The sequence below is a fragment of the Tigriopus californicus genome, chromosome 5 (genome assembly GCF_007210705.1).
Source record: "Tigriopus californicus strain San Diego chromosome 5, Tcal_SD_v2.1, whole genome shotgun sequence".
Taxonomy (NCBI): domain Eukaryota; kingdom Metazoa; phylum Arthropoda; class Copepoda; order Harpacticoida; family Harpacticidae; genus Tigriopus; species Tigriopus californicus.
In genome coordinates this window covers 10397673-10425095 of record NC_081444.1, presented here as the reverse complement: position 1 = coordinate 10425095, position 27423 = coordinate 10397673, and the positions used below count along the sequence as shown (strand labels likewise).

Sequence of the window (27423 nt, the reverse complement as noted above, 5' to 3'; positions counted from 1 at the left end):
ATCGCAATGTTGGCACCCATCACCATGGGAACAGCTTGGGACACATCCAAGCCTGAAAGAGGGCGTTTTGCCTTTTGGAGTTTGTACGCAGTCATAAGTGAATTCAAATTACCTGCTGAAGCACTCAGAGAAATGATGATGGAAGTGAAAGTGGAACTGCTCTGAACAGCCACTGTTCCAATGATACCAATCATGAGACAGATCATTGGGTTGTTGAAGGCCTCGACGTTAGCCAACAGACCTATTGAGCAACATAGTTATTTTCCCAGGAGAGCTTTAACTCATGGACCAGGACTGATTTACCTGTAGCTTTTCCAACAATAAGCCGGAAAGAGACCGACATGAGATCCAGGGAGCAAATAAACAGATACAAAAGACCAAGGATGGCCAAAATTTTGAGCACTGTGAAGGCGACTCGTAAAGCCTTGCTACCTTTCTCACTGTTTTCTGACGAGGTGTCTGATTGCGCCATTTTGCTCGAGTTCAGATATTTTCTCAACAATTTGGAGACAGAGAAATATAAGCCCTTAATGCGAACCGAAGTCCTTTTGAGAATGTGTAAGCAACTGCTTCGCACCTTCCTTTTTATTCGAGCGCGTAAGGTCCCGTTCATGCACAGTGTGTAGTAGTATGTTTAATAAGTCGGTCTTATCTTAGGCGTCTGTGAATTTAAAGTCACAGCAAGCAGAATAATTGAATCTTGGTTCAAAAACAGAAATAACACAATTGATTTTCTTGGAAGCCATGGGAAGGCCGTTTTAATGTCTGAAGTCAAGTATGAAAACATCTGCGTTTAATAAGAGCATGACATGTGTTTTGGGAGAATAGACTAGACAAACAGATATATATTATTATAGTATTGGATCTTCTCCAGCATCATGGCATCTGAATTATCGATTTGTACTCGTTTTAGGATGAGCAGGATCATCATATTATACCAAACTGCCTTGGGCAGAGGTCACTTCAGGTCCAGAGTGTTCCAATCGGGTAAGGCTCAGTTGTGTTTGGAGTTGGCGGATTCGGGGACCAATTTCCAATTGACCAGGTAATCCATGCTGCTCTCGCAAGGAGGGCGTAGGATCACCTGCGGGAAAATCTAGATTGATCCCTCGGCTGTCTGGTCGCCCTTGGCTTCCTAAAAATCAAAAAAGAGTTCGGAGTTATTATCTTGCACTTTAAACAAACACAGGTTTTAAGCGTATCCAAACACTCTTGTCAGAACAAAAGTACCTCTTGAACTAAGACACGAATTTCTAGAAATATGGACTCCGAGAACGAGCTTCCCGCCAAATCGGTCTGCTCTTGGTCATAGCGATTCTGAGCCACTCTTCGAATTAAAGTAATAAAATACGGAATGTCGATCACCTCAATTAAAGGCAGGCCATTTTTTAGATCGTTCACTTGTAAAGGGGTTCGTTTCAAAGTTATATTGTCAAAGGCTTCTGTAGCTGACCAAGAGCAGGCCGAAAATTTGAAATTGATGTTGTATTTACTACAAAACTTTGAAGATATCTCCCGAGTTTCCTGAGGATAGGTTTGGGCTCAAACTTGGCCAAGTTCATCTATTCAAAAAGATCTTTTGGTAGTGTCAAGTGCTTATTTGGAATAAAGTGAACAGTTAAGGAGATAAGAAATGTTTGCTTCCGTTCGCAGTCCACGCCATTTCGACTCTCCCGAAGTCCCGATCAGTTCGAGACATAAAGTTGACATGGGTATCTCGAAGGTTAGGGATTGATTTCTGTCGGTAATGAAGTTTCTTGATAGAGTTGACAAAGGTGCTAAGATAAAATTAACCGAAACGCTCCTTGCGTAGGTGCACAAGATTTATTTAGCGGTAATTATTAAGGGACAGTGACGTTCAAAGTCATACTGCATTACGATTTCTCCGTTTTGTATTTGATCTTGAAGGTTACTCGACTACCGTATTTACTTTACGATTTTTTTTCTATACTTTACCTGATAGACTTGGTGATGGACCTGAGCTGTTTCCCCCTGGGCGGGTACAGTACCCAGAGTCGTTGTGAGAATCATGGGAGCCCCCATCAGATGTGGTCTTGGTGAGTGATCCCAAGACCAGGGGGTGAGTTGAGCCTAAAAAATGATCTTCTCCGATAGAGGGCAAGAACAAGCCATTACCTCCTCCCCCTGTGCCTTTAAATAGGTGGGCGTTGTACTGAAAGGGCGGAGGTCGATAGGGGGGTGGCATCTGATGCTTCGGCGGCAACATGGGAGGCAGTTTTGTGGGTTTGGGCGGCGGAATTGGTAACTGGGCCTTGAGAGATCGAGGAGGATTAAAATTTTGATAAATCACGTTCGAGCTTTCCGTGGAGGGCAATCCTTTGGGATGCTGTCTAGGCCATGGCTTGAGATTGGACACCACAGTGGATTCGCTATTGGTGCTGTAGGAGATGATGTCGCCAGGAGAGGCTTGAGGCTGCAACCCGGGATAATGACCCGGCTGTGAATGGTTATGGTTGGAGAGTTCTTTCACGTTGAAGTCGCCAAAGTCGTAAAACATATTCGTTTCATCCCCGGCACTGTTTCGTCGGACACGAATGGGTGGACCAGGGTAATTGTCGTGGGGATGGTCGGACACCCGCAATTCTTGGAGGTTGGGTGGGAGTGTCAATTCGTCGACCACAATGTCTTGTTGAGATTCCTGGAAGTCTTCCCCGGGCAAATAGTCTTCGCTGGCCGTTCGTCGGAGAGTTCCACTCTGGATCTCAGCCATGAAAGCTCTTTTCCTGCGTTTTGAGCTTCTCAAGAGAGTTCTCATGAAAGCCGCATCCTCGTTACTTTTCATCGAACTTATTTTTTCCAATTCTGAAACGCGTTTTTCTAGCCAAGCTGAGAGATCGCCCCTAAGAATCATATCCCGTACTCCGCTTTGGCGTTCAATGGCAATTCGATCTCGGATGGCTCTGCGCTCCATTCGGTCTTGGCACTCAATCCTCTCCTGAAATATGAGTCATATGAGTTGTCATCTCGTTGCAATTTATGTGCCTTCGTCATTTGTTTGAAGAAACAGTCCAGCCCATACACATGCCTAGCACGTGCTTCAGTGATTCAATACGTCGCCCATCGAAGTCTGCTAATGCTTACCTGAGCAAATGTTTCCTTCATGTTATTGGAAAGATGACCAAGTTGGTCTTTCGTTCGTTTCTCCAAGTGTGAGATTCTCGAGACCAGTTTCCCATGGGTGTGGTCCAAATGACGGAACATTTCCTTTTTGTTTCGGTCCATTTTCTTTTCCACTCGATGAAGGAGGGGGGCGCAATAGCATGTGTAGTTAGTGCTGACTGGACCCTAGATTATGGAAAGCATTTAATTTAAAATATGCAGACACATACGACAGGTCTGCCAATATTGGCTAAATACCTTTTTGATATTTCCCGCCAAGTCCAGGAAGTACTGTTCTCCATTTTGTAAAGGCTCTTCGGGTAAAGAATTTGGATCGGGCTCGGGGAAGTCAATCATATCTGGGTAGTAATGACACCCATAAGGTGATAATGGTGTGTTCTTTGACGAGGATCGGTGCTAAAAAAAATTGAAGTGATCAGACTGGTGCTAATTCGACAAACAACATGTGCAACTCGTGTCTAAGTCATGGACTGTCGTGTACGAAGCGGCTGAATACGCTCATAATCAATCTCAGTAAGCCTCGGCTGAGCCTGCATGTCCCCTAGGCCCTAGCTAAAAGTTGTACGTCTAAGATTAAGAGTGTATGATGCATTTGAAACAAAATTTGACCCGATACGAAAGCCTAAGTTTAACAGGCGATTTTTTGGCATAGCAGCATCAACGGCACCAGTTTGGCTCGCTGAAATTCATAATCAGGTTTCTTCAAAGTTCCTGAAAGGTAATCAATTTAACCAATTTCGTGTTAAAGCACACAGGCAACACGCCCCGGGGAGAGGAAACAATTTAGGGTCAATGAAAGCGCTCAAAAGTAAATGGTTGTAACATATGACTAGATAGGACGCGTTTTTATCCTCCCACGAATCCATTGAAAAGAGGGGTGTCCGTGAAATAGCTTTACTATCTAAACATGTCGTAACATCCAAGCATAAAAAAAGAAACACTAGGCTTCGGTTTAGAGTTTGAAATGCAGTTTACCGTACATTTACAAAGTTTGAATGAGTTCTAATAACTGAGGTCTTTAATTTGATTGGTGAACCAGGAATGAACAAATCTTTCATAAGTAACACTATTGAGCAAGAACTGAAGAACTGGCCGTCACTCTGTAACACTTTTGTAAAACAACTCCGCTTTCACCAATACTAAAGGTCACTAAGGTCGTCTAATTAATGCCTTTTTTGCAAGTTTGTTTCTTAAATTCAAGATTATTTGATCGTCCTGTCATATTTCATTTGAGGGCATCTGGACTCTGCACCTTTTCAAAAGCATCCAGGGTATTACTCCTAACGCGAGAGTTAGGATGGAATCCAACCACAATTAATGTTATCCAATTGGCAGCCAATCCAATTCTCTATATTCATCAGTTTGCCTCTCAAGCTTAGTTTTACACCTTGCTCCAAATAGCTTTCAGAAGCTCTCCTTACCTTATGTTTTCGCCTTGGTTTGCCATTCATTACACTTTGTTCGTCGATCCCATCCAAAACCTAAACACCCGCCTCATTGACCTTTTTGGGAGGTTTGGGCGGTGGATTTTCGAGAAGTTCCGTGATTTCCACATGACCCTTGCGTTTGGCGATTTCGACAGGCTTCTCGTTTTGTTGATTGGTCGCATCCGGATTCAGTTCGTGTGATTCCAACAAGATTCGGACCAGCTTTCTTCGCCCCATGGCAGCGGCAATGTGCATGGGCGTGTCTCCATTCTGAAACAAAACATACAAGAAATCTTATCAATTGCATGAATTTTCACACGCCCATCGTTTCTGGCTAAGTCACACTTGGGTGAGGTGGGGTGCACGCCGCCATACTGATGATGATGATGATGATGGTGATGAAGACGATGATTCAAGAGGGGAAGGAAGAAATTGATGAGTGACAATCGGCCCAAGGGGCCAAACCCTGCTTACCTCATGGGGTCTTTAGCCTTACATAACTTGTTTCTCTTATCAAAGCTTAAAGGCAAGAAATGGAGATTACTTGGCCCATATTTTCGCATGAATGACAAAAGTGGTCCGAACATTTTTCTGATAAGGACCCTTTTCCCACTTCTTTTTCTACCGTTGCAATCTTTGGGGGTGACAGGGTCTCAGGCGCCTTAATCCATTCGCTTGATATTGGTCACCGAAGCATGGTGGATGGTGGATGGTGACTGATAGGTAGGTATTATGTACGTGCGTACGTCAAGTGTCCAAAGAAGAACTGGAACTGTTTTGTAGGCTCTGTGGTCGGATTAGTCAGTCAGCCAGCTAGCTACCTTGGAGCTGTGTAAAAGATTTGTGGCTCAATTTTGCATATCTAGACACATCTTTTGAAGAGAGTAGGAAAGTGCCTTGGCTTCAGGACTTATCCGGCCATATCTTCGTCGACAGGTTGAACAGTTTTGTTCCTAAGCCGTTATACTTACACTCGTCTCTTGTCTCTGGTTTGCTTTTTAAAAAAGGCTTTTACCCAAGGTGATGAAAGAAGCAGCCAGAATATCGCTGAAGATCTCTTTTCTTCTTCTTCTCCTTCTCCTTACAGTTACGTACACTTCTGGAATATTCCCAAGTGAATGTGGTAAGCCTCTTTTAATTGCTCGACTATTACCAGCTCTTTCTTGGTCGTCGAGCTCTTCTGAAATGAAACCCGAAGATGGAAAGCCACTGGCACCGAACCTTGGTCTGAAATTGAGATGCTGTAACACCACCAACCATTGTGCTACATCTTGTGGCGCGGGTGAATACATTTCAAGAGCGATCTTATCACTTATCAGCCCCTCAAATCGACCTCGATGGTACGATCTCGAGTTCCGTACATCTTTCTTAAGCATGGGATTATTTGTTTGCCCAGCATCTTCCAAAGGAGCCGTGAAGTAATTACGAGATACTCCGAGTGTGTGAGTACGAATGTTACGAATGACAGCTCAAGTTTTATCACCTCGATCTTGAGCGGGCTAGCCCAAACTGCTGCCACCATTTGCTCCACTCATCTTAGGCGCAAGGATGTAATTACTTGGAAGAAATTGGAAATTATCACCTGCAATAATTATCATCGTTTTCAGGGCAAACTCGCCCAGTTCGACAACATCTTCTTTTTCTGAGCACTCCTGGGGTCCCAATTCTGTCTGGCTCTTACCTCCGGTTCTTCTACACTACCCGGTACCCTAAAATCAAGGTGCATTCTCGGATCTCGCTCTAACTTCATATTACTAGAGCACGAAGAAGAAGCTTAATGGGATGGATGCGGAACATTTGTTATTTATATTTCGTGACTAGCTATTTAAGAGATGCCTTGTAGATAAGTCTTTGGAGAATGCTCTTGGACCCATGGCCAGGCCTGGAGAAGCTCATAAAAATGTGATGGATAACTCTCTTTCTCTCTGGCCTTTGAGATACCAACCAAAATTGACGTTGTGGGCAGGAATGTGTGTTGAACTGAATTTCTAAAAGTTATTGGTAGTTTAGAGCCTTTCGTACCAGAAAGAACGCCACTCGTCGGTTGTTTTCGACAGATGCTGTTCACGGGACAAATATCCGCTAGACTCATAAAACCCGTCAATCTCCGACTCCACCCCCGACTTCCTTCCTTGGAGGGGAGGATGTAGAAAACATGACAACTCATGGAGTACTTCAACACCTGATAACACGATCGCAATGCGTTCAAATATTTGAAGTTCTAACTAGAGCGTCTCCAGGTTTCAGGTTGATTACGGAGTAGCAAGCAATCATGAATGCACACTGGCCAAGCCAAAGATGGGAGACCCAATTTCATTGCTTTGGCGGAAGATTCCATGCCCAAAGTTGAAGTATTTCGGGGCCCGGTCGGCTCCTCGCATATAATCTCTTCAAAGACAAGCATTTGAGCAATTCTATTGTCCCAAAAGTCGAAAGCTATTTACAGCCATTCCTGCTTTTAAAAAATTGACCCGAGCAAAAGGAAGCACAAAATACTGCCGAAAGTGCCTTTTCGTGCTGTCGTAGAATCCGATTGTCATCAATAAAAACCAGAGTTGAGGAACAGAGCGAGCGAGATAGCAGGAGGATCGATGCACCAGATTTACAATCAGACCTAAATTTGAGAATTATTTGGGAACGAAAAAAAACTGGGAAGATCGAGAATCGAGAGAATGCGGAGAAGAAGGAGAAGGAAGAAAAGAGCAATAGCACTTGGTTTTGGACAATGCAATACAATACTAGTGCAAGCAACGGGGAAAGTGGCTCTTGATGCACAGATAAAACCGGTCGACGACAATAGGCCAAATCGGATGAAATCTGACTTAATTGAAAATTGAACCCAACCTCGACCTTATCCATAGTTGATCGTCAAGCGGATGACTTCGGAGATTCGATCTTCAAACAACGCTCCAGCCAGCCGCCATGTGGCCATGAATCAGGTCAATTACCACACGTTGTTTTGGTGGTCAGTCACTCAGTTAGTCAGTTAGTCGGGAATTGCTAGGTAATGAAGTGATCTCAACGCATTGGTGATGAGTTCGAGGCTTGAAATGCGCCCACAGAGCGGTGTACAGAGCCGTTTGTTGACACGGTCTCCATCATCCCTGACTTAGCCATTATCATGCACTCATGTGCGAAGGCACCAATTTCTGACTTGTAGGCCAATCGCTAGCCAGTCCCCTTGTTTGGATTAAATTACAGTCTTCAGGCGATGTCAATCATCATGATCCAAAATGAGCTCCAACTCTCAGGAGAGGATCCTTAGGCTTCGTTTGATGCCAGATCGACAGCTCGTACGCTTTTCGAATCTCAAACATCTTTCACTTCGAGATTAGAAATCGAAGTTGAACTCGCCAGTTATTCAGTTACCACGTGCAGTATACATGCACACATGCAAACTTGTAGTACAACAGGAAAAATCAAAATGCTGAAACTAGCCTCGTTCAAAAACCGTCTCAAACGAGCCCAATTGTTAATCCAAAAAGATTTGACTTGAGGAGGGCACAAACACATTCATGTCAGACGAGCAAAAGTGATAGTAGCCGCATGGGGGGTTCGGAATGTAGCTGTCAAAAGCATCTGAATTGAACAAAAAACGGGGATTATCCCCTTACGTTGAGGAAAGAGAGAGAATAAAACGAAGAGACGGACCACCTACAACCAGCAATTTGAGAACCAATGTCTCTGGTTGGGCTGATCATTAGATGATGATTTTCTTTGGCCAGGGAAACGATGTCTTCTTGTCATCTTGTCTTTCTCCATATTCTCTCCCCATTTTATCGAGGGGAAAAACCAGAACTCAACTAAAGACGACCGACCAATCGTCTACCGAGCATTTCTAGGGAGACCAACTCGAAAGTGTGAGATAAAGTCCAGAAAAATCAAATCATCATTGGAATGCCATCTAATTTCTAGTTCCTAACTTCGATTTACATTGGCAATCGTCGGTGGTAAGCTATGGTCTCCATGTTTTTCTCATTCTGGTCGTAGATGATACAGTGGTATGAGCATAGCACTAATCTTTCCAAAAGCATTTCAAGAGCGTTTTTTATTTAAACATTAGCTCGGATTTTTTGAACCTCAAATCAATTTAGTTGTGGTTCCTTGATGTTGGTGGAAACTGAAGGAGAAACTGCAGACAGTGAGATATAAAACGAAGAAAACGATGTTGGGTGAGGTTGTAGATAGGTTCGTTGGTTGCCACTATCACCTGAGTTTGACATGCAAGACACTAGAACATTGAGGTTCTTGTTACGCTATGCAGGCTAGATTGCCAGCTCTTTGCTTGGGTGATGAGAGATATTTTGGCAGAGGAATGAGGTAAATGTGATTGATTATTCAAAATTTTCTCCACTCGTTTCCTTTCTCCCTCTGAGAAGGTGACTGGGTCGATGAGTGATTGGGTTCTTTTTTAATAAAACGTTGGGGTTCGGTGTCTCCTACCTCTATCATGTTCAGGTTACATTATCACCGCATACATTCAGATGGAAACATCCAGCAAATCTCTTTCTATTTTCTGATTTTTCATTTATACTTCATTGTGTCTGGATGTGTCCAGTTAGCAGTTCATTGGAATTGATTTGTTGGGCTACTCCAGCGGAATTGGCTCATTCGCAAGTGCTGGGACTTTAAGTGCGATATTCGATTTTCTCTAATTCACAAAGGCTAGCCATCGCTAGCAAAGGCTGGCCAACGTAATGAAAACCAATTTGTCAGGACCTGGTGTGACTAATCTGCACTGTTTGAGGCGCGAAGAAGAGGCTTTCAATTGAAGCTCATGCATGCTCAAGACAATGATGGTGCTAGTGACGAAGACAAAGAAGAAAAAGATGATGATGATGATGATGTTAGGAATGATGGAAACGACCCAAGTCAATTATCATTCTCCCTAGTGCGTGCACTGACTCACTCCATCATAGCTAGGCCCTTTTTACTTGGCGGTCGATTGGACGGAGGGGCCCAAAGACAAAACCAGTAGGAGCCATCACTTCATTCAAAATGAATAATCCATCTACTGAGATCCACACCGGTCACTCAAATCATTCATATTCGACAAAATGTCGGAAAACACGTCGTTCCTGGGATCCGACCAACACGTGGAAGTGTGACCAAGAGTACTGAATGTGAAAGGAAATACGTCAACTTTGGGAGGATCATCTCCGCACCGAGGAGAATGAAATCGCATTTGAAACGGACAAATCCCAGGATTTCATGCTCAATCAGCGACAAGAAATCACGACTCACTCCAGCACAACGCGCAAAATCTAATAAAGAGCTGAAAGGCGTATCGTGTCACGCCCACGCGAGCAAAGATTTTATGACATAGGAAAAAAACCTCAACATAATTTTGGTCCGATCTTTTATTATCCCCTGGCTTTCAATCCATTCTCCGGAACCGTTGGTTATTCAAAAAAGAACGTCAAGAGGCTCTTTTATGGAACAAAACGGTTTGTATTCGAAAAGTCGACATTATTATTACCTTATTCTGCAGGTTTGGATTGCATTTGGCCGAGATCAGGATTCGAGCCACGCCAGCGTGACCATAACGGGCGGCCGTGTGAAGAGGAGTGTCACCATACTGAAAGAGAAAAAGACGTGGAAAAATGAAAATATGCTCTCACACAAAGCGAGGAAGGAAAGAAGAAGAAGATGTAACAAAAGATGAGTTTGACTTCTGAAGGGGCCAAGAAAAGGCACTCGATTCCTTTTCAACCGATCGTGACCCAACGCTGCGAAGGACAAAAAAGACCCTTATTTTGGCTAATGGCCACGATGATCTGCAGAGATAAAAACTGGACTTTCCGAAAATTGTGAATGGGAGGAGTGCGAGAAGGAGAATCTGTTAAGGAATCTGAATTTGCCATGGACAGGGCCTCATATTTTCCGATAGGGCGTGAACGAACTTGCTTCAAATTCTTCGTCTCAAATTGGACAAGGTTTTTTGGGGTGGGGCATTTCTACACTATGCTAAGTGGTTAAATTCAATGGACGAGAAGAATGAGAATAGTTTCTCCAATATGTAAATACTGGGCAGGATCCGCTCAAATTCTCAGTGCTGAATGATAGTAGACAAATTATGTTGTTCTCGGATGATCAAAGTCGTAAATTAGCCTGTAGCTCCCCTGTAGGTTAACGGTACACTTGTCCATAAAAATCAGTAATCCAATCTATAACCGAGGACGATTAAGGCCCATTTTGCTTCATCCATAACTCAATAATGGCTCTCACTTCATAATCAGCCCCCCACTTATCCCTGCAGTCCTATATCGAACGAGATCATCGTTATCTTTCGTGGAAATAAAACTAAATTCATCAACTTTCCAAAGCAAAACTTTTTCACGCTCTTTTCAATACCATGGTACCACACGACACGAACAAACGGTCACGCTTGGACAAGCATTTGTCGAATTTCTGACAACTGTGGCCGAAATATATTTGCATTTTAGAGGGCCGAACGGCAAGTTAAAAAACATGGAACTGAAAATGAACAACCTTTTGTTAGATGCATAACACTTAACACACGACGAGTGTTATAACTGCTCATGTGAAAAATGGCTGTGGTGACAAACTACAAAGGCTTGGAGAAACCTGCATGCAGTCACAAGTACAGTTGAATGTTGCTTTTAATCACAGAGTATAATACATTGGCTGCAATGCATTTAACTTTGGGAGTGAGAGATACTTCGGAGAGTTGATCTTTATCAGTCAACTTCGATTTCTTTTTCTGGCAAAGTTCAGTTATTTCTTGTGGACCAAAGCGTCTTCTAATGAAGAACAGGGTCAGACAAAAAAGAAACGTCGAGTTGATGCATGAGGAACCCCTATTTTAGACAAAAGATTTATAAAACGAACTCATCGAGATTCATTCAACATGCGATGAAATTGCAAAACGTCTTCTTGACTGAGATATGACCAACATTAAAAGAGTGCAGACATTTTTCCGGGCAATCATGCATTACTACACACTAGACAGTTGTAAAGACTTTTCTTTCAACTCGACTTGCGAAATCCTAAAACAAGATTCCCTAGCTAGCAGGTACGCACAGTAAGTGGATAGAAACGCTAGGGAAGCTAGGTTTCTAATTGAGGAGTGTCTGACAGGAGGACCTTTTGTTCCGTAGAATTATGAACGCTATTTCGATAGCCCTTGGTTGGGTGCAAAATCCATTCATTATTGTAAGACCCCAAAACACTAGCCCAACGGAAAAATGGACCTGAAAGAACAAGATGGTCAACATTCTTTTGCATTTAGAAGCCTTCACTTCATGTGTTTTTGTGGATTTAGCTACTATGTACTCGCAGTACGTACGTGCCAAAAGAAATGTATCATTTGCGTCCTACATAGATGGCCTTAAAGCTGAAAGATGATGCTCAACTCAGGACAATAAAAGTTCCCAACAACCCTGTTTTATTCCCCCTCCCAAGCACGTTTGTCCATCATCGTCACGGCCGGAGAGATCACGGACCCAGAGATACCTGTTACCAAAGGGTAGAGCTACGAGGGTAGCCATATGCACAGCTGGAACACTAACCCTGATGGTTTTATGGCACCTCAAGGAAAGTGGAGGAGTTTGTTTTAAACATTGAAGCTTCAAATGATACAATATAACGGTAGGAGTAAGACGGGCGATGACCGCTCTCTCTCTCTCTCTCTTTTACTCTTCTCGTTTCGTTCATCTGGTCGTGCTTCATGGCAGCAGTCACCCAAAACTGGTTGCTGTTCAAGACAGAAAATTGAGCTCTCTATTAGAAATTGTCAAAGCACCTCTACAAAAGCGACATCATCTTCGGGATTGTTTAGTACCCAATTTTCTGGAGATGTTTGAGTTGAAGAGTGTCTGTACGGATAACGCTTACAAACAAAAGTCTCAGATGAGATATTTTGACGGTGGATAATCCTCTTTGACAAAGCTGTTGTAAGAAGGTGAGGAAGTCTAAAGGCAAAGATGGGCTCGCGTGGAAAAAAAACAATAACATCCATCAAGATTTGAATGGCATTGCGAGCACTACCAACCCACTGAGCCACCAACCGTAACGTCAGCTAGGGCCGGGGCACCAAATTCAATTTCACTCTTCGAGGCATTCATTTTCTGCCGAGCCGGCCATGTCCAATGACATTAAAAAAGTCAAAATTTCTTTTGGTTAATGTCAGAAACAATGAAATGACCATTGCACGGTGTGTAGTGAATCCGACGTGAACTGACAATGAGCTTGGGAAGGAATCCATCCCCTTCTGAGATCGTCTTTGGAGATAAACGTGTTAATGGTGGGAGAAAGACATTTCTTCTCAAAGACATCCGTGCAGGACACGAACCTGTAGAGAAGGGCTTAAAATTTCTCCCAGATCCTTGAGTGGTTTGAAGCAAAACTTTCATAAGACCGGATTGAATGTGGTACCGTGATTCCCCATGAAATCAGGTCAAGATTTGCTCTGGATATCTAGTGTGACATGACGAACCAACCGACGAATGGACGGATAGACCGATAGAAGAGCTGGTTTCATGGTCACTTTGTGTGATGCCCGTCCGGTCGTAATCCTTTGAACAATGGAACAATCCGGATTAAAGTCATGAGAAGGGCTACGCTTGAGTTGGAGTGCAATCCATCTACCTTGGGGCCAAAGCGAGAAACTCATTTTGTATTTATTGCGATCATGCTTCGTTGTCCGATTGCTTCTTGCTTCGTCTCTGATTGCATGCCTAATGATCAGTGATTTCGACGTGAGCGCCTAACTTCCAGTTGAATAACAGGAAATAGCAAGATACTCTAGTTAGACATTCATACACGGAGATAGGGGTTCAAGAACATGTACTCAATTTATGGCGTATCAGTTCTAGATTGGCTGGACATGACTTACATTATTTTTGATATTGGGTTTGCAACCAGCTCGGAGCAGCATCCGACAAGTTTCGTTGTGTCCATTTTGGCAGCATAGATGTAAGGGTGAGAATCCTCCGCGGTTCCTCAAATAGTAATTGGATTTGCTCTTGCATAGAAATTCCACCGTCCGGCTGAATCCCTTCCAAGCTGCTTCGTGGAGGGCAGTGTTCCCATGCTGAAAATGAAGTTCAAGACAGAATGTGAGATCAGGATGCAAATGAAAGTCAAGTGACGAATGGCATAATATAACTGGAGGTTCGCACAATGTAAGGGGGGGGAGGGGTTAACGGAACGGCGGCAAGAGAAATAATGACCCTCTTTTTAAGGTTCGGTTGGCTTTCAATTGGCATTCTTTAATGAGACCTCATGCGGCTTCTTTCATTTCCAAAGGTTTTCACTCGCAAGTGGAAATGAGCAGGTGAATAATCATGATAATAAAAAGGGTAGACAAACGTAATGCGTTAGGAACCAGACAACTAACCAGCGGGACGATGAGTCGAGGAAATGGTTTCTTTTGTTGTTTACAAATTAGCTTCAATCGGCATGCCCATAGATAACAAAAAAAAATACTCAGTCCCCCAATAGTTGTCACCAACTAATTAAAGACCAGCCATCTTTTCAAACGATCTCCCCCATTGGTTCGGTACAAAGCAAAGTTCGATTTGAATCATGGAAAAACGATTTCTAATCAAACTCTCTCCATTGGCTGAGTAGCAATTCATTTCAGAACCATGATTAACCACGATCTCAAGAACTCGAAATTTGAAAAGTCTGTTGCTTACATTCCCCTTGTTCCTTCGTCAAATCTGAACGGAAACGAAATTATGGGGAGTACTTTCCCAGTTCGTCTGCGATCTCGCATGAAATCGTCGCAGAAGCGCCATCCGAGCTCTCACTGCTCATGTCGGCGATGTTATCGGTTGAGCTGGTTTCCCAAACCAATTAAAGTTTGAAATATAGAAAAAGCTCTGTCAGCGATCTCATTATCTCTATTCTAGAATTACCACCTCCCCTCCTCTTCCCGTGTGTGTCCCCCTGTGATTTGAACGTACTTCACCAATTACATAGATGTGAGGAATGGATGGATGTGGTAGTTGAGATTACCCTCCGTCCCAATTGGGACGGGCAAGAACAACAACAACGAGGAAAGAGATGTGATGTCTCTGTGCATGGACTGGGCTAATTATAGGTGCCGATAATCGTCCCGAAATCTGGTGGGACTATGAAGATGGATTATTCCGACATCGTCAAATATACCTATACAGACCAGACGTACACAATTCCAGCAGCTAGCTGTGGTTGTAGTATGTACAGTCGACCGGTTCTCTTTTCATACCAATAATCAGCATCTCAAGCACCACCCTGGTCGTAAAGGCTCTCCCGTGCTTCGGGCTAAATCAATGGAGAGGTCATAAATAAGCTCGAAAAGATAATTTCATAATTTTATTGGCAGGTTCAAGAATTGGAGGGGAATGCCATGACTGAGAGGCGCTACTCCCCATGGATCAATGGGATAGAGTATTTCAGAACAACATGGCGTGCTAACCGTGCTAGAGATCTAAATCGAGGGTTCGGTCTAGCATCGTTTGCTTACATGCCTATTCTCAATTTGAATCTGACTGGTTCTTGGGATTGGACATTGGTTACCCAAAGATTCAATCATGAATGGTGCGTGACGTGTGAATCTCTCTTCGACATGCCTAGATAGATAGGATCTGCTGTTCAAACAGTCCAAGCCCAATCTGACCGTGTGGCTAAAAACTGAGGAGCGTCACTTGGCATTCGAGGTGGCCAACCACGAACCAAATATCGGTCCCATTATCAATCGATTGTGAAATTTCCGTATTTTGATAGTGATACGAAAAGCCCTTCAACAAGGCGGTATTCATGATTGTTGTTACAAGGTCTGTTGCTCGAGTCACTATAGGAAAGATTGCCTAACATCACATCTTGGGATGGGGAAGATCGTCAGATGGGATTGGAAACATCTTACATCAACATGCAATCAATCCTTTCACAATACCTCCAACAATGACAACGCTCGCTTCCACAAGGAAATGCAAATAATGTGACGTAGGGATGAGCCCAATATCCAAATGACTTGATACAATGCGGAGCATTTTTGATGTTATAACTTGTTCAGGAATGTAACTCATCATAGGCCTACCAACTCCTCTAAATTGATACTACACGAGGTTGCAAACGTTGTCTTGGCCGTTTAAGGCCAGTTACTAAACTAAGCTTTTGCTTTCTCTTTCATGGGTGCGAAAATTGAGGTATTCTTCCGTCTCATTTCCAACCCACCCATAATTATTTCTATAATGAAGGTCGGCCATTGGCGTCTTGAATTCTTGATGTGAAGAGCCAGTGCCACTCCATCGAACCATAGGGTTGACATTTCAAAGGAATGTCCTTGGAGTACGTATGACATAAAGGGCACTCATCCCGCTTGGATCGCAAATATCTTCTTCTTTTTATTTGCTTGGGTCATGAATGATGGCTTGATTCTATCTAATGGTTCGAATGGGACTCGACTTCATGCATAATTAGGCACTCAATGGTCTGACTAGACTTGGTCAATTGTCCCCTTGGTACCAAAGAGACCAAGAGAGGGTAAGAGCCGTCTTTGTTGGCACCATCCATCCATTTATCTCCCAGCTTGAGCATCATTACAGTTCTTGTTTGTCCTCAAGACTCAAGAGGCCCAAGAGTGGAAGTCGAGAGGAAAAAATCTCCACTCGGAAAAATCGTCTTTTATGGCTCATCCAATCAAGAAGCCTCCTCAACTGGCCGTGGAGGCTTTCGCTCGTCTTTCGAATCGAGAAATTCTCAGGTTCTCAGGTTTCGAGCCTCATTAAAATTCTTGGAGTGATTCAAGTCATTGGGTTTAACAACAATTGCGGTCACCCCCAAACAACTCGCTCTCTCGTTGATAGTGCCCTGCACACTCTATCTCGGGTTCAGAGATTCATTTCGTTCCATCACGCAAGTCGGTAGCGGGTCCGTTCGGAACGTTTTTGATGCCATCCCGTCAAGTAGCTTGTACGGTATTCGCCTGAATCGAATTGAAATTTATGAATTTGACTTCCCTTACGGTGCGGTGATACCGACTACGGGATATTTGATCTCAAACCTGAGACACGAATGTGCGAGATAGACCGTTTGCTAACTTATCGCCAATGGCATCCAAGATTCATTGAATATCATCTATCTCATCATATAGTATGTGGACGAGGCCCAGTTGTCGGACTCATGAGCATTAAACCAAGTTGGTCATGACTTGGCAAGATTTCCACTGCAAGCTAGAGATGGTGTTGTCCCATATTGCAACTGGTCTTGGCAATGGAAAGATAGAATGTAGGAACACTTTATTTAAATTGGGCTCGGACACCTGTAGGAAATGAGAACAAGGAGCTTCTGTGATCATCATGCAAGTAGGAGCTCAATCTGGAGCGTCAAGGCGTGAAGATTTCATTCCATGATTGAATCTGATCTACTATACACTACTAACACGATGTACGCTTTGATACTCCAATGAGTTGGTTTCAGCCGATGCAAGGGTTTGCTGGAAAAGTACTAGTTTCAAAAACAGAAACGTGCAATTAAATTACGGTCTGTACAAGGGAGGATTTCAGAAACAAAACGAGAGATTAACACAAGTGATAAGGGATGCCATAAAAATCCACTTTTACCGAGGCTGATGTCGGCAAAGTGCCTTTCAGCCAAAGACTCGAACCAGTCCAAGCGTTTCACGAGCCTCTTTTCAAATTCGAGATGAAATTAAGAAAACCTAAGTTTGCTGTTATTCCCCAAGATCGATGATCTCCAATAAAAAAGAAAAGATTCCATCGTGGATGACTCGGATATATCTTGAAATGGAGGTGAACAAGCTTAATGCACACGAGGTCATTATCGTTCTCGATGCATGTCTTTGAGGGAGACATTGCTTGCATTACGTTCACAATGTATCTAAGTCGTCATCGTGGTCCTTTTCACTTTCTCACTTCCTTTTTGAACCCTTAATTACAGGGATTCTTCCGCCTCGCTTCGAGCAAGACAAAAAGTTCATAAAGGATGAGGACGACAGAATTGCCACCACATTCCTGACGAAAGTGGCTTCTGAACTTTAAATCACTTTGCCTCAAAGATAGAGTGTCAAAAAGGTTTCTCCACGTGATTCGCTCAGTCTGTTTGAATGTAGAAATATTAGCTCATTTCAGAGGATCATTAGAGCATGAAAATGAGGAGGACAGTGGACACCCCGAAAATTGAGTACTTTAAAAACCTCCTCCATGTCGCTCTCCAAGCCATTCTCAACCCCTTTATTGTCCATTCATTTGCCAGGAATTTTAATCACTTGTAGGAAAATTGTCTTCATCAAATAGCTTCAGAAAGGCTTCATGGCTCTTAATTACGTCCAAAGTGGGGTTATGCAAATAACTCATCCGAATTTGAGCGCAAGCCATTTTGAGGCAAAGTGTGCAACCATGAAGGTGTCGAGTCTCTCAGCTGAAAATACTTGACGTAACTTGTTTCCAACCAATTCCTTTGCTCTGGGATGAGGTTAAACCTTTAACTGTCGTTTCTGATCGTTTTAAGCCCTTACCACTTCGTCCTGATGATCGATGGCAGATGATCTTTCGATCAATTGCTTCACAACCTCCAAATGGCCTTCCGAGGCTGCTCGTTGAAGAGCAGTGTGACCCGTCTGCAAGAAAAAGAAACAACAACCATGATACGATCACTCGGCTAAGTGGCAATAACATGATTCTTATATTGAAAACTCGTGTTCCACACGTAAAGAATGCTCATAAATTCTTGCAGCCTTAATGCTCACCTATGTCTTTTATGTCCGAGAGCAAAGACAAGGAGAAATGCATTAGAAATAAAGAAAGATCCAGACTCGATAAGCACCACGGTCAGAAAACGAAACCCATTCGCCATGAATCAGTACTACATAGTAGATAGAGCTCAGTGAACATAGCCGTTCCTCTTCTCAAGCATAGCAGGATGCTGATCCCATCCTGATTCATTGGATCACCAGCATCATGATTCTTGAGCTGTACGAACCAACACGTGACTTATTCGTCATCCTGCCCTTGGAGGTAGACATCATCAGCAAATTCCAAGATGAGCGTGAGGAACACGACTCGTCATTCCTCGGAGGGCAAAATCGATCTTGAATGCCATTGAGACCGATGGCATTATTAAAATTGATGAGATGCATGAGATGCAAAATTCCAAAGCCAGCCATAAGGCTCTCGGTGCTAACTTGGGCAGCAGACTTGTCATTTCGTTGCCTCTTGCACATACACAAAGAGACGAGAGAGGCCAAAGAAAGAGCTCTCTCATAGTCACACACAGTGTTGTTCTCAGAAATTCAGTTTGGCAAGGTTGGTGACCTGCAGGGCTGGCCCCTCTATTTATCGCGGAATACCCATACTAGAGGACCATTATACTCATACCATGGTATCAGATGATTTCCTCATGTTACTGGTCAAAGTGGAAAAGCAGAACAACACGCAGTCACTTCTCCTGGCAAGTCGAAACTTGAAACCATAGGTGAGCGAGTGGAAATGGCTTTTGGCATTTTCTGTCAAAACAAGTTTCCGATGGTTTTGCATAACTGATTGAATGAGAGACCGTCTTGCATACAAATGCCTAGTTCTCTCTCCTTGAGCAATTGAGGTGATAGTGGTGGTGGGGATGATGGTGGTGTGATGATGGCCCCTTGTCCAAGAGGTTGGAGAGGTCTAAGAGGGCACTAGAAATCAACCCTAACTGAGAGCGAACAATGGGAAACAATACTATTTGTAACGAGGCAGTTAATCAAGAGGATGATATCTGGAGCATTTCATGTCCTCAAGTGTCAGTGAACAATAGGCCAATAATTTATCCATTGACAGGCACAGCTACAAGTGATAAGGCAAGAAGGAAGAACAGGAAGAATGCACCTATAGAGCATTCAAGAGTCGTCCCAAATGCCATTGATAAACTCTTCAGCACAAAAAAGGCTTTCATTTTCTTTTTTCACCAACCTCTTTCTGTCTCTCCCTGAAGTTCTTTCTCGTCCGGATCTGGACGAGTTCCATCCATCCTCGTCATTTTCGATATCAAGCCAAAGTGCAGCTTTTCCCCCACCGTTTCTCTTTTCGAGTTACAATGATTACCGACGCATCATTTCATGATTGGCCAGAAATCTCCAGACAAAGAACTGACATGCAAAATTTGCGCCCGGAGAACACGCCTCTATATCGCTAGTCAATATATTTGAATGGTGTTCATATCATATTATTTTGGACTTACATCAATAAGCCCATGCAATGATCAGGAGGAATGTGGTTGGTCTTGCTTCTGCCCTATAGCTGTTCATCGAAGTGGAACCTGGTTTAAAGCCGAGATTTCAATTATGGACGGGTGTTAATGATGCTAATGCATCTCTCGCCTTGAGCCACATCCGACAAAAGAGCAGAACATGAAAAAGTTCAAGGAGCAGCGTCCAAAACTAGCTCGGGATCGTAATGATGACACGAGTCTTTGCGTCGTCGCCCTCTCTCATGATTCCTGACGTTGAAATCGCCATCTCTCCCTCTGAAACGCTCGACTTCCAAGGGTGTCACAAGTGGACCGAGTCTCTAGCCAAAACCATAAGTTTCAAAACCAGCACAGGTTTGTCCCAATTGTTGAGAAGTGGGGCCCGTCTTTTGATGGTAGGTCTGCGGTGCCAATTACAATCTATTCAGGTCTGACGGATACAGCAAAAATATCTTTTGGAGTCACCAACTTACGTAGCTCCGATTCGAATGCGGACTTGACGATATCAGCTTGTGGCAATTGAGTTTGATGCCAGAACATCTCGTTCTAAGGCTCTTTTTGATTCATCAAGTTCCGAGTCAAATGCTCGGGTTATCTGCTTATGCGTATATTGGTCGAATGAGGTACTTTGTAATCAAGGTTGGATCTCAAATTGGAGTTTTGAAGCGTGCTCTAACATCATAAATCAAATGGACGCGTGTGATTATGTAGAACCTCGTCGATCGAGTGACTTCTACTCCTTCGCCTCATATGGGTATTAATGTTTTTCTCCATTTTTCTCAAAAGCACTTCCAGAGTTTTTTTTCCTTTGTTCACAAACGAGATGTTGGATGTGTCAATCGCCTTTATTAACCCATCAGCCTATTTCGCGTCGTTCGAGGTCGGTCCATGGCCAATCACATTGGTGAGTGCATTTCTTCCGTCGTTCATTTTCTTGACCTGAGGGGTTTGGAACACATGTAGAAATAGGTTGACCATAATTTCTTTGTCATACTTGTCGGTCCAGAGACCAGACTCAACGGCAAGTTGGTGGACATGCCAAAGGTGAGCCTTCCCTGAAGCCGAGGAATGAGAAGCCAAAAATGGGCTCCAACCAAGCAGACAGAATTCCCTCCTCGAGCAGACAATTGACCAAATTGGAGGCTTATAAATCACACAGAAATCTTTGGAAGGCTCTACAAAATCGTAGCTAGTAATGATGGTGTGGTATGGCCAGGACTCTCGAGCCTCCTACAGAACTGCTATGCCACTTTGGAACTCTATTGAAAGAGCTCTGAGAGAGCGTGATTTTCGGCACAGAGAGCAGATTGAGTTGGACCATTCAACCGAGTTCGAGGGTTGGACACTGAATTGGTGTTCTCGTATTGACGGATGCCTTTTCAGACGTGTCTGATCCGAGTCAAAGGTTACATTCGATTCGGAGATTTTGGGGAGAGAAATGTTACCTTTGCCCGATTACCTAACCAAGTCCACAGAAATGGCTTCTGGTAATCTTCAACACTGAAAGCCTGAACCATGTTTTTAAGTGAACAACAAGTGCGAAGAGGGCTGCTTGTAGTCGCAGAGAGAAAGAATAAGAATAAGAAAACGGAGAAGGAGGAGGAGGTGCTGAGATCGACCGAAAAGACATAAATCTCAGATTTTTGCCGCTCCCAAAGCCAGCAACTCAGAAGTTAATTTGAACCCCCAAAAGCATTTGAACAATCTGACCAAAACGGGAGATATCCCCGGCCTTGACTAATCAGGGCGATATACGACTGCGATGAAATGAGCCATGGTACTGTTTGGTTTACTTACTGCATGCACACACACACAAACATACATCTGGAGGATTTGGTTTTTACGTATATCAACCTCATTTGAAGGATTTGGAGCCATTCCAGTATTCGTATTGAATCGACTTTAAGTGGGATCATTTGCATATTCAAACACTAATGTTTCACCTAATGGTTGATATTCCACACTCGAGGGTGTCGTTAGTAATTCATCACCTGTAAGTATCTCCTTCAGTTTCATCCATCGATCCATCCATCCATCCATCCATCCATCCATCCACCTATACCCCCGTCCGAGCACGTGAGCGAAAGAGCAAGTCCACTTACGATGACGATACGAAGAGCCCGTATTCACCAAGTATTCACATGGGCAAAGGGTAAACAGCTAATTCTTCAGGGTTGGAAATCGCATCGGCCATTAGCCCACTCGAAACTGTTTTCTAAGGGCCTTTTCTCTCCCTAACCCCACTTGGTTGGGCTTATTTTCAACAATCCTGAGCAAGTCAATAAATATTCTCCAAGTCATTGACACTTTGTCCACGTTTCTCTTTCTCTTTCTCCCTCTTTCACACACACGGACAAATATTTACGGGGGACTCCCCTGTCATTTACCGGGCATTATTTGCATTTTTCCCCCGATTGCCCCGTAAAGAGGACGATCCTAAGCTAGACCCCAAGAGCTTTGGTAATGTATTGGGATTTGAGCATCTAACCACCAAAGTGATCCTTTGATGTGGCTAGCTAAGCGCCTTATCGAGTGGAATGGTGAGGCAAAGTGAACGTCGTAAATCGCACTGATAGAGGTGCTTAAGGAGTACGTACCCACTAACGTATTGTACAACTTTTCAAAGCTCTGTACTAGTTACTTGGTGGTGAGCGAAAGGTGGAGGGAAATGCGCGTTATTGTTGGCCATTTCACGTTAGAATTGTTTCTTGGAATGGCAAAACACACACACACACACACACTGTACATTTTGAGGAAGCGACTTCAAAGAACACGTCGCCGATGTTTGTCGATCACACTTTGCAAATTGACAATCTTGGTTGGCTTTGAAACAGAAATAAAAGCCCAGAGTGGGTTTTCTTCGAATCGAAACAAGTAACAAAACAAAATTGAGTACGTGATCCGAGTGAACATCTTCATTAATCACAAAGAGATTATTGATGAATTCCGATTGGATTGAATTCGATGGAAAAGGCATCATCCCTTAATTACAATTGAGTTTCAATTCTACGAGCAAGAGAAGAATGGGCGTGAAGGTAATCGATTTTCTGAGGAATTATGATGCACTTCAAAGGTCAATTGAACAATCTAGGATTGCTGAAATGCGCCTTGCTTCGGATCACATCAAATTGCCAACTACTCCATATTTCATTCCGCGTTCTATTTCACAGGAATTGCTCGCCATTTGTATATTATTCAAGCACAAATTGAGCTAACCTTGACGGGATGACCCAGTAAATTTTTTATCATAGCGTCAGCCAGCCCACCACCTTGCTGACCGAGCAAGGCGTAACCACTTAGACTTGAAATAGAGGCGTGATCCAACACACTCGACATGATAAGAACAAGACATCCGAGGTTGGGAAGAATCAATTTCAATGATACGACCGTCATCATTTCTCATCCCTCAGTTCACTGACTGGTTTCGATTAGAAGCACCAATCGCAAAGAAAAAAAATCATATCATGATGCGGAACTTTCTTCTGCCATATCCAAATAGACGCACTGAAGACGTGAAATCAAGAGGAAGCCTCAAGAGGTGCATCAGTTACGAACAAGATCAATATCGTGAATGCCTCTGCATCCAATTAGGTGTTCGTGCCAAGAGCTCATGAAGTTGTTAGACTTGAGTTTCGCCCAAATGTTCTACATTTTGCTTGTCTTACATATTTGAGACAACCTGTGAGCTCATCTATTTCGACTTGAGAAGGTTTGACCTTAATTAGTTGGCTATCTTGGAGACTCGTCCAATTCCCACCGTTGGTCAAAGCCTTGCCTCCTTGTTCCATAATGATTTAATAACACGAGATTGCTAGGTGTACTTATGAAAGGATGGCAGAAAAATGGGCTGGACCCATTTGAGAAATCAATTAAATCCCACAATGAGTCTTTGTTCCGGATTCCCAATTAATTTCGGTGACTTGAACTTGGCTGTTTGAATATGTTCGATTTTCCAAGGCTAAATGTGCATGCGACTTTCTTCCCCTGATGGATGACTAGGAACAAGTACAGAAGTGTTTGCTAGTCCCTTCAGAACTAACTTCTGCTCTTGAGCAAACACCATTTGAGAATTGCCTTTGGTAAAGACTTGACAGGCATTTAAATATGGGGTCTGGAGAGTGCGTGAGTTCGTACAACAAACATTTGGCGGCAATAAGTCTTGTGGGGTAGGGTACAGATACGAGTATTAATGCCTTTAGGGGGACCGAAGTTGACGAAGAAACCCGAAAAGAAGAGGCTTGCTGAGATTTCCCTTTTTATCTTTTCATAGACTTCAAGAAATAATGGATCCATCAAAACGGTGAGGCCACAATGACTATATCTTGAAAAAAGATCACAAATGGCATTGGAATCAAGTTTGCCTCCTTGAAGGAGGCCCTCCTACTTGCCTCATTCGAACTTCCAACCGAGACAAAAAGAGAGCGAGCCTTTAGACGATCGTTTGTTTAACTAGATCATTCCTGCGCGAGGAATCTGTCCATTTCAAAGTCATATTTTTGGATGATGTACCTATCTGTTTGGATCAGACAGTCGTCTACACCGCCTTTAATGGGTGAGATGTACGAACATATCATAGAACAAGAGGAGCTCACTTGGCCCGTTTACGTTGAAAGATGTGGTTCTACAGTACATTAACCATTGGACGAGATTTGCGATGTTGTTTTTTTGAAGCATTTACTTGAAAGATCAAGCAGTTAGATAATAATTGTAAACGAATTGTTCTGTAGTGAACATGCCACAACCGAAGTGGTCCTTCAGGTTTTTTAAGCAGTTCTAGAATGACTGTATTTGGATGCCAACAGTGCAGAACACTCTGAAGACACCCAAGAGATGGAGGGTTCATTTCACAAAAAAGTTATGAGAATGTCTTGGTTGGTTAACAACCGACACTTTGCAGCTTTAGGACCCGCCCAAATTTTGACAAAGGCCTTCACCAGATAGCCATTAATAAGAGACCGTTCAATGACTCGCACAATGTTGAAGCTAGCGCCATTTTCCGGGAATAATGACATCCTGCCAAGGCTTCGGGATTACTTCAAAGACCAGGATCTTATTTGAGCACAGACAGTCATAATTTCATAAAAGAGGTTTAAGAAAAAAAAGAAGACGAAAATGGTCAAGATGAACAGGAAATATTCTCGGATTAAGTTAGGGTCTTGAATAATGAACCCATTTGAACCAGACCATTTGAGGGGCGCTCATTTGACTTGGTTTCAAGTCAGGAATAAGATTGAGGACCTCATTTGTCCCGGTCATGAAGGGGTCCTGAAAACCAATCGACTGAGTTGAGTTGCTCCTCCTTCTTTGGTTCTTAAATGTGTTGAACCTGTTACCACAATGTCTCCTGGGTCGTCGCTTTCTCGTCTCCCGTTTCCACCCAAGTCGTCAAAGGTGGTCGAGACCAAGTGTACGTACAAATGGGCGAGTGAATAGTGAGGATTTTGGGACTCACTTCACTTTTCTTAGTTACAAATGATCGGTATTATCATAAATGTATTAGGAGGGTCCAGGTCTCGACAACCTCAAAAACCCTAATAGAGCAAACGAGTTGGCCAAAAATGAGGGAAAAGAGGGGAGAGGAAAGAGGCTGGCTGAGTTGAGTTAATGGCTTCGGTGTTTGCCAGAGTAATGATAAGTTTTGACCTGAAACTGACTCCTGCGGCTTTACCCAAGCAGTCTAGTTGAAGCTCTTGGAGAGAAAAAAATGAGGGTACGGCCCCTTGAAACATGATTTGACTCCCTTTTTTCCACCAAATCCTACCTGCTCACAGTGGTTAAAATACCTTATCAAGGAAAATACCGGAAATCTTGGCATTTTCTGAGCTTGCCCAATCATGAGGAACAATTTTGATTTCATTGCTTTATCCAATTCTAGCGTGGATTAAAAACATACCTAAAACTACAATTTTCAAAAGCCTGTTTGGCGAAAATTAGGAGCACACGTATTTAGCTTTTGAATACAAATTAGAGTATAGCCTATTGAGTTGATTCTGGCTAATATTGAATAAGATCGAACGAAACAGAACGTTCTGTTTCCATTGGTTTTTGCTCCAAATCGCTCTCGTTATGTCTTGAACCTAATGCCCATTTAATTCAATTTAACTAGGTACTGGCTTTATAGACTATCGTCTAATTTGCATTCAAGAGCTAATCCCAATTTCCATTGAATAGATTCATCACAGTATTTTGTTTGTTTTGAGGCATGCATGTTCTTAATCTGCGTTAGAGTCGTTGTACCTTACGGTTTTGCAAGCTAGAAAACAGCCAAGGTGTGTCTGGGTATTCCCGTGGAAACTTGATGAGGTATTTTAACCACCGTGTACTACATTGAAGCCGAAATTGGAGGAACAATTTATTGAACCAGTGGATTTCGATTTCGTTGTCTCATTTTTTTCTTGGATTCCAGGCTTTGTAGGTTAAGAAAGGATATACAGTAACATAGCTAGTTGAAGCACAAAAGATGTGGACTTAAAGCACAGAGAATAAAAACTGCACACTCCCTTCTTCCTTTTTAATGAAACGCGGGTGTTCAACTACGTTTGAGGAGCAAAAAAACCATTCTCGTCGCATAGTGAGCTTTCCACTGTTGGATGGATGACGTTGAGCTAAATCGAGCTTTATCTTTGACAATGGATGCATGAGCCGAGCTTCCTCGTGTGTTTACTCCAAACAATGTCGCCTTGCTAGTGGAAAAAAGATATCTTGATGTACAATCACTCAAGACAAATCGCCGTGTCAGAAACAATTCACAATGCGCTATGCGAAAGACATCTCGACACAAACCGTCCAGTCAGTCAGTCAGTCATCCAGCCAACTATTATTCGAAAGTTGACTGGAAGTCAAATAGCCATTTACAAGCCTTCCTTAGCTATACGAGTTACAAGGCTTGAAAAGCCTGACTCTAGCTCAGCAATTAATTGATATTCCCATCCCTCCCCTCCCTCTCTCTCTTCCCAAAAAATGATGCCAAAGTACAATAGCGCATCATTATCATCCTGACCATCCGCCAGAATTGTAATAAAACCAAAGTGAGGGTCTCGGAACTCATCATCGTGGACGAACATAAGAGAGGGTCCGACGGGTAGGAAATGTGAGCTCTAATATCATGACCAGGGAATGATGGCGCAGCATTCGAAGCCGAAGGGCTTGGCCCATTGGAAGATGATGATTAGGGAAAAACTCGGACACAATCACATTCAACAGATTCACGAATGCTAATTTGACGACGCTCAAGTCATATCGGTGGTCGTCGAGTAGCCTCGCGTGAATGGAGATCTGGTTCAAAGGTGGGCTCAGTCGTTTTCGGTGATAGGCTGGTGGGTAGGATCACTCATCATGAAATCACGATTTCATCCTTATCCGAGCCATCCAAGAATGAAATGGCATCAGACATCGCCAGACAGACACAGACTCACGTAGTCACACATTCGAGTTAGTACAAGTCGGAACAACGCCTCGCCCCGAAATAAAAAGTAATTTTCTCGAGTTGAGCCCATGAATCAAGAGCACCGACGGTTGCCAGACAAGAAGACATTTCCATATGGACATGAAATGGAAATTGCGCTCTACACATGTTCTCGAGCCTTGATGATGGCGACAGAAACTCGGCAAAAGTTCCGCACATATTACCTCCCATCCAATTCTCATTAACGGGGGGGGG

The 27423-nt window shown here is 43.2% G+C and overlaps 2 protein-coding genes across 3 annotated transcripts in view; both read right to left on the bottom strand.

Annotated features, from left to right (window-relative positions):
* Positions 1-568, bottom strand: part of LOC131880266 (sodium-dependent phosphate transport protein 2B-like) — a gene marked incomplete in the record, with an annotated part of 2217 nt that extends 1649 nt beyond the window's left edge. The window contains 2 exon segments of the mRNA XM_059226852.1: positions 113-241; positions 304-568. Of these exon segments, the coding sequence (XP_059082835.1) occupies positions 113-241; positions 304-472 (298 nt within the window).
* Positions 569-736: 168 nt separating this feature from the next.
* Positions 737-27423, bottom strand: part of LOC131880267 (ankyrin repeat domain-containing protein 6-like) — a 39038-nt gene continuing 12351 nt past the window's right edge. Inside the window, exons 1-5 of one of the 2 annotated variants that reach the window (XM_059226853.1) lie at positions 4563-4729; positions 3379-3537; positions 3103-3306; positions 1957-2956; positions 737-1135 (exon numbers count right to left, since the gene is read on the bottom strand). In XM_059226853.1, the coding sequence (XP_059082836.1) occupies positions 933-1135; positions 1957-2956; positions 3103-3306; positions 3379-3537; positions 4563-4592 (1596 nt within the window). In that variant the 5' untranslated portion in view covers positions 4593-4729 and the 3' untranslated portion in view covers positions 737-932. Of the gene's footprint in view, positions 1136-1956; positions 2957-3102; positions 3307-3378; positions 3538-4562; positions 4839-10047; positions 10147-13425; positions 13624-18054; positions 18157-27423 lie in introns of those variants that run through there. The other variant, XM_059226854.1, reaches the window with a different exon arrangement.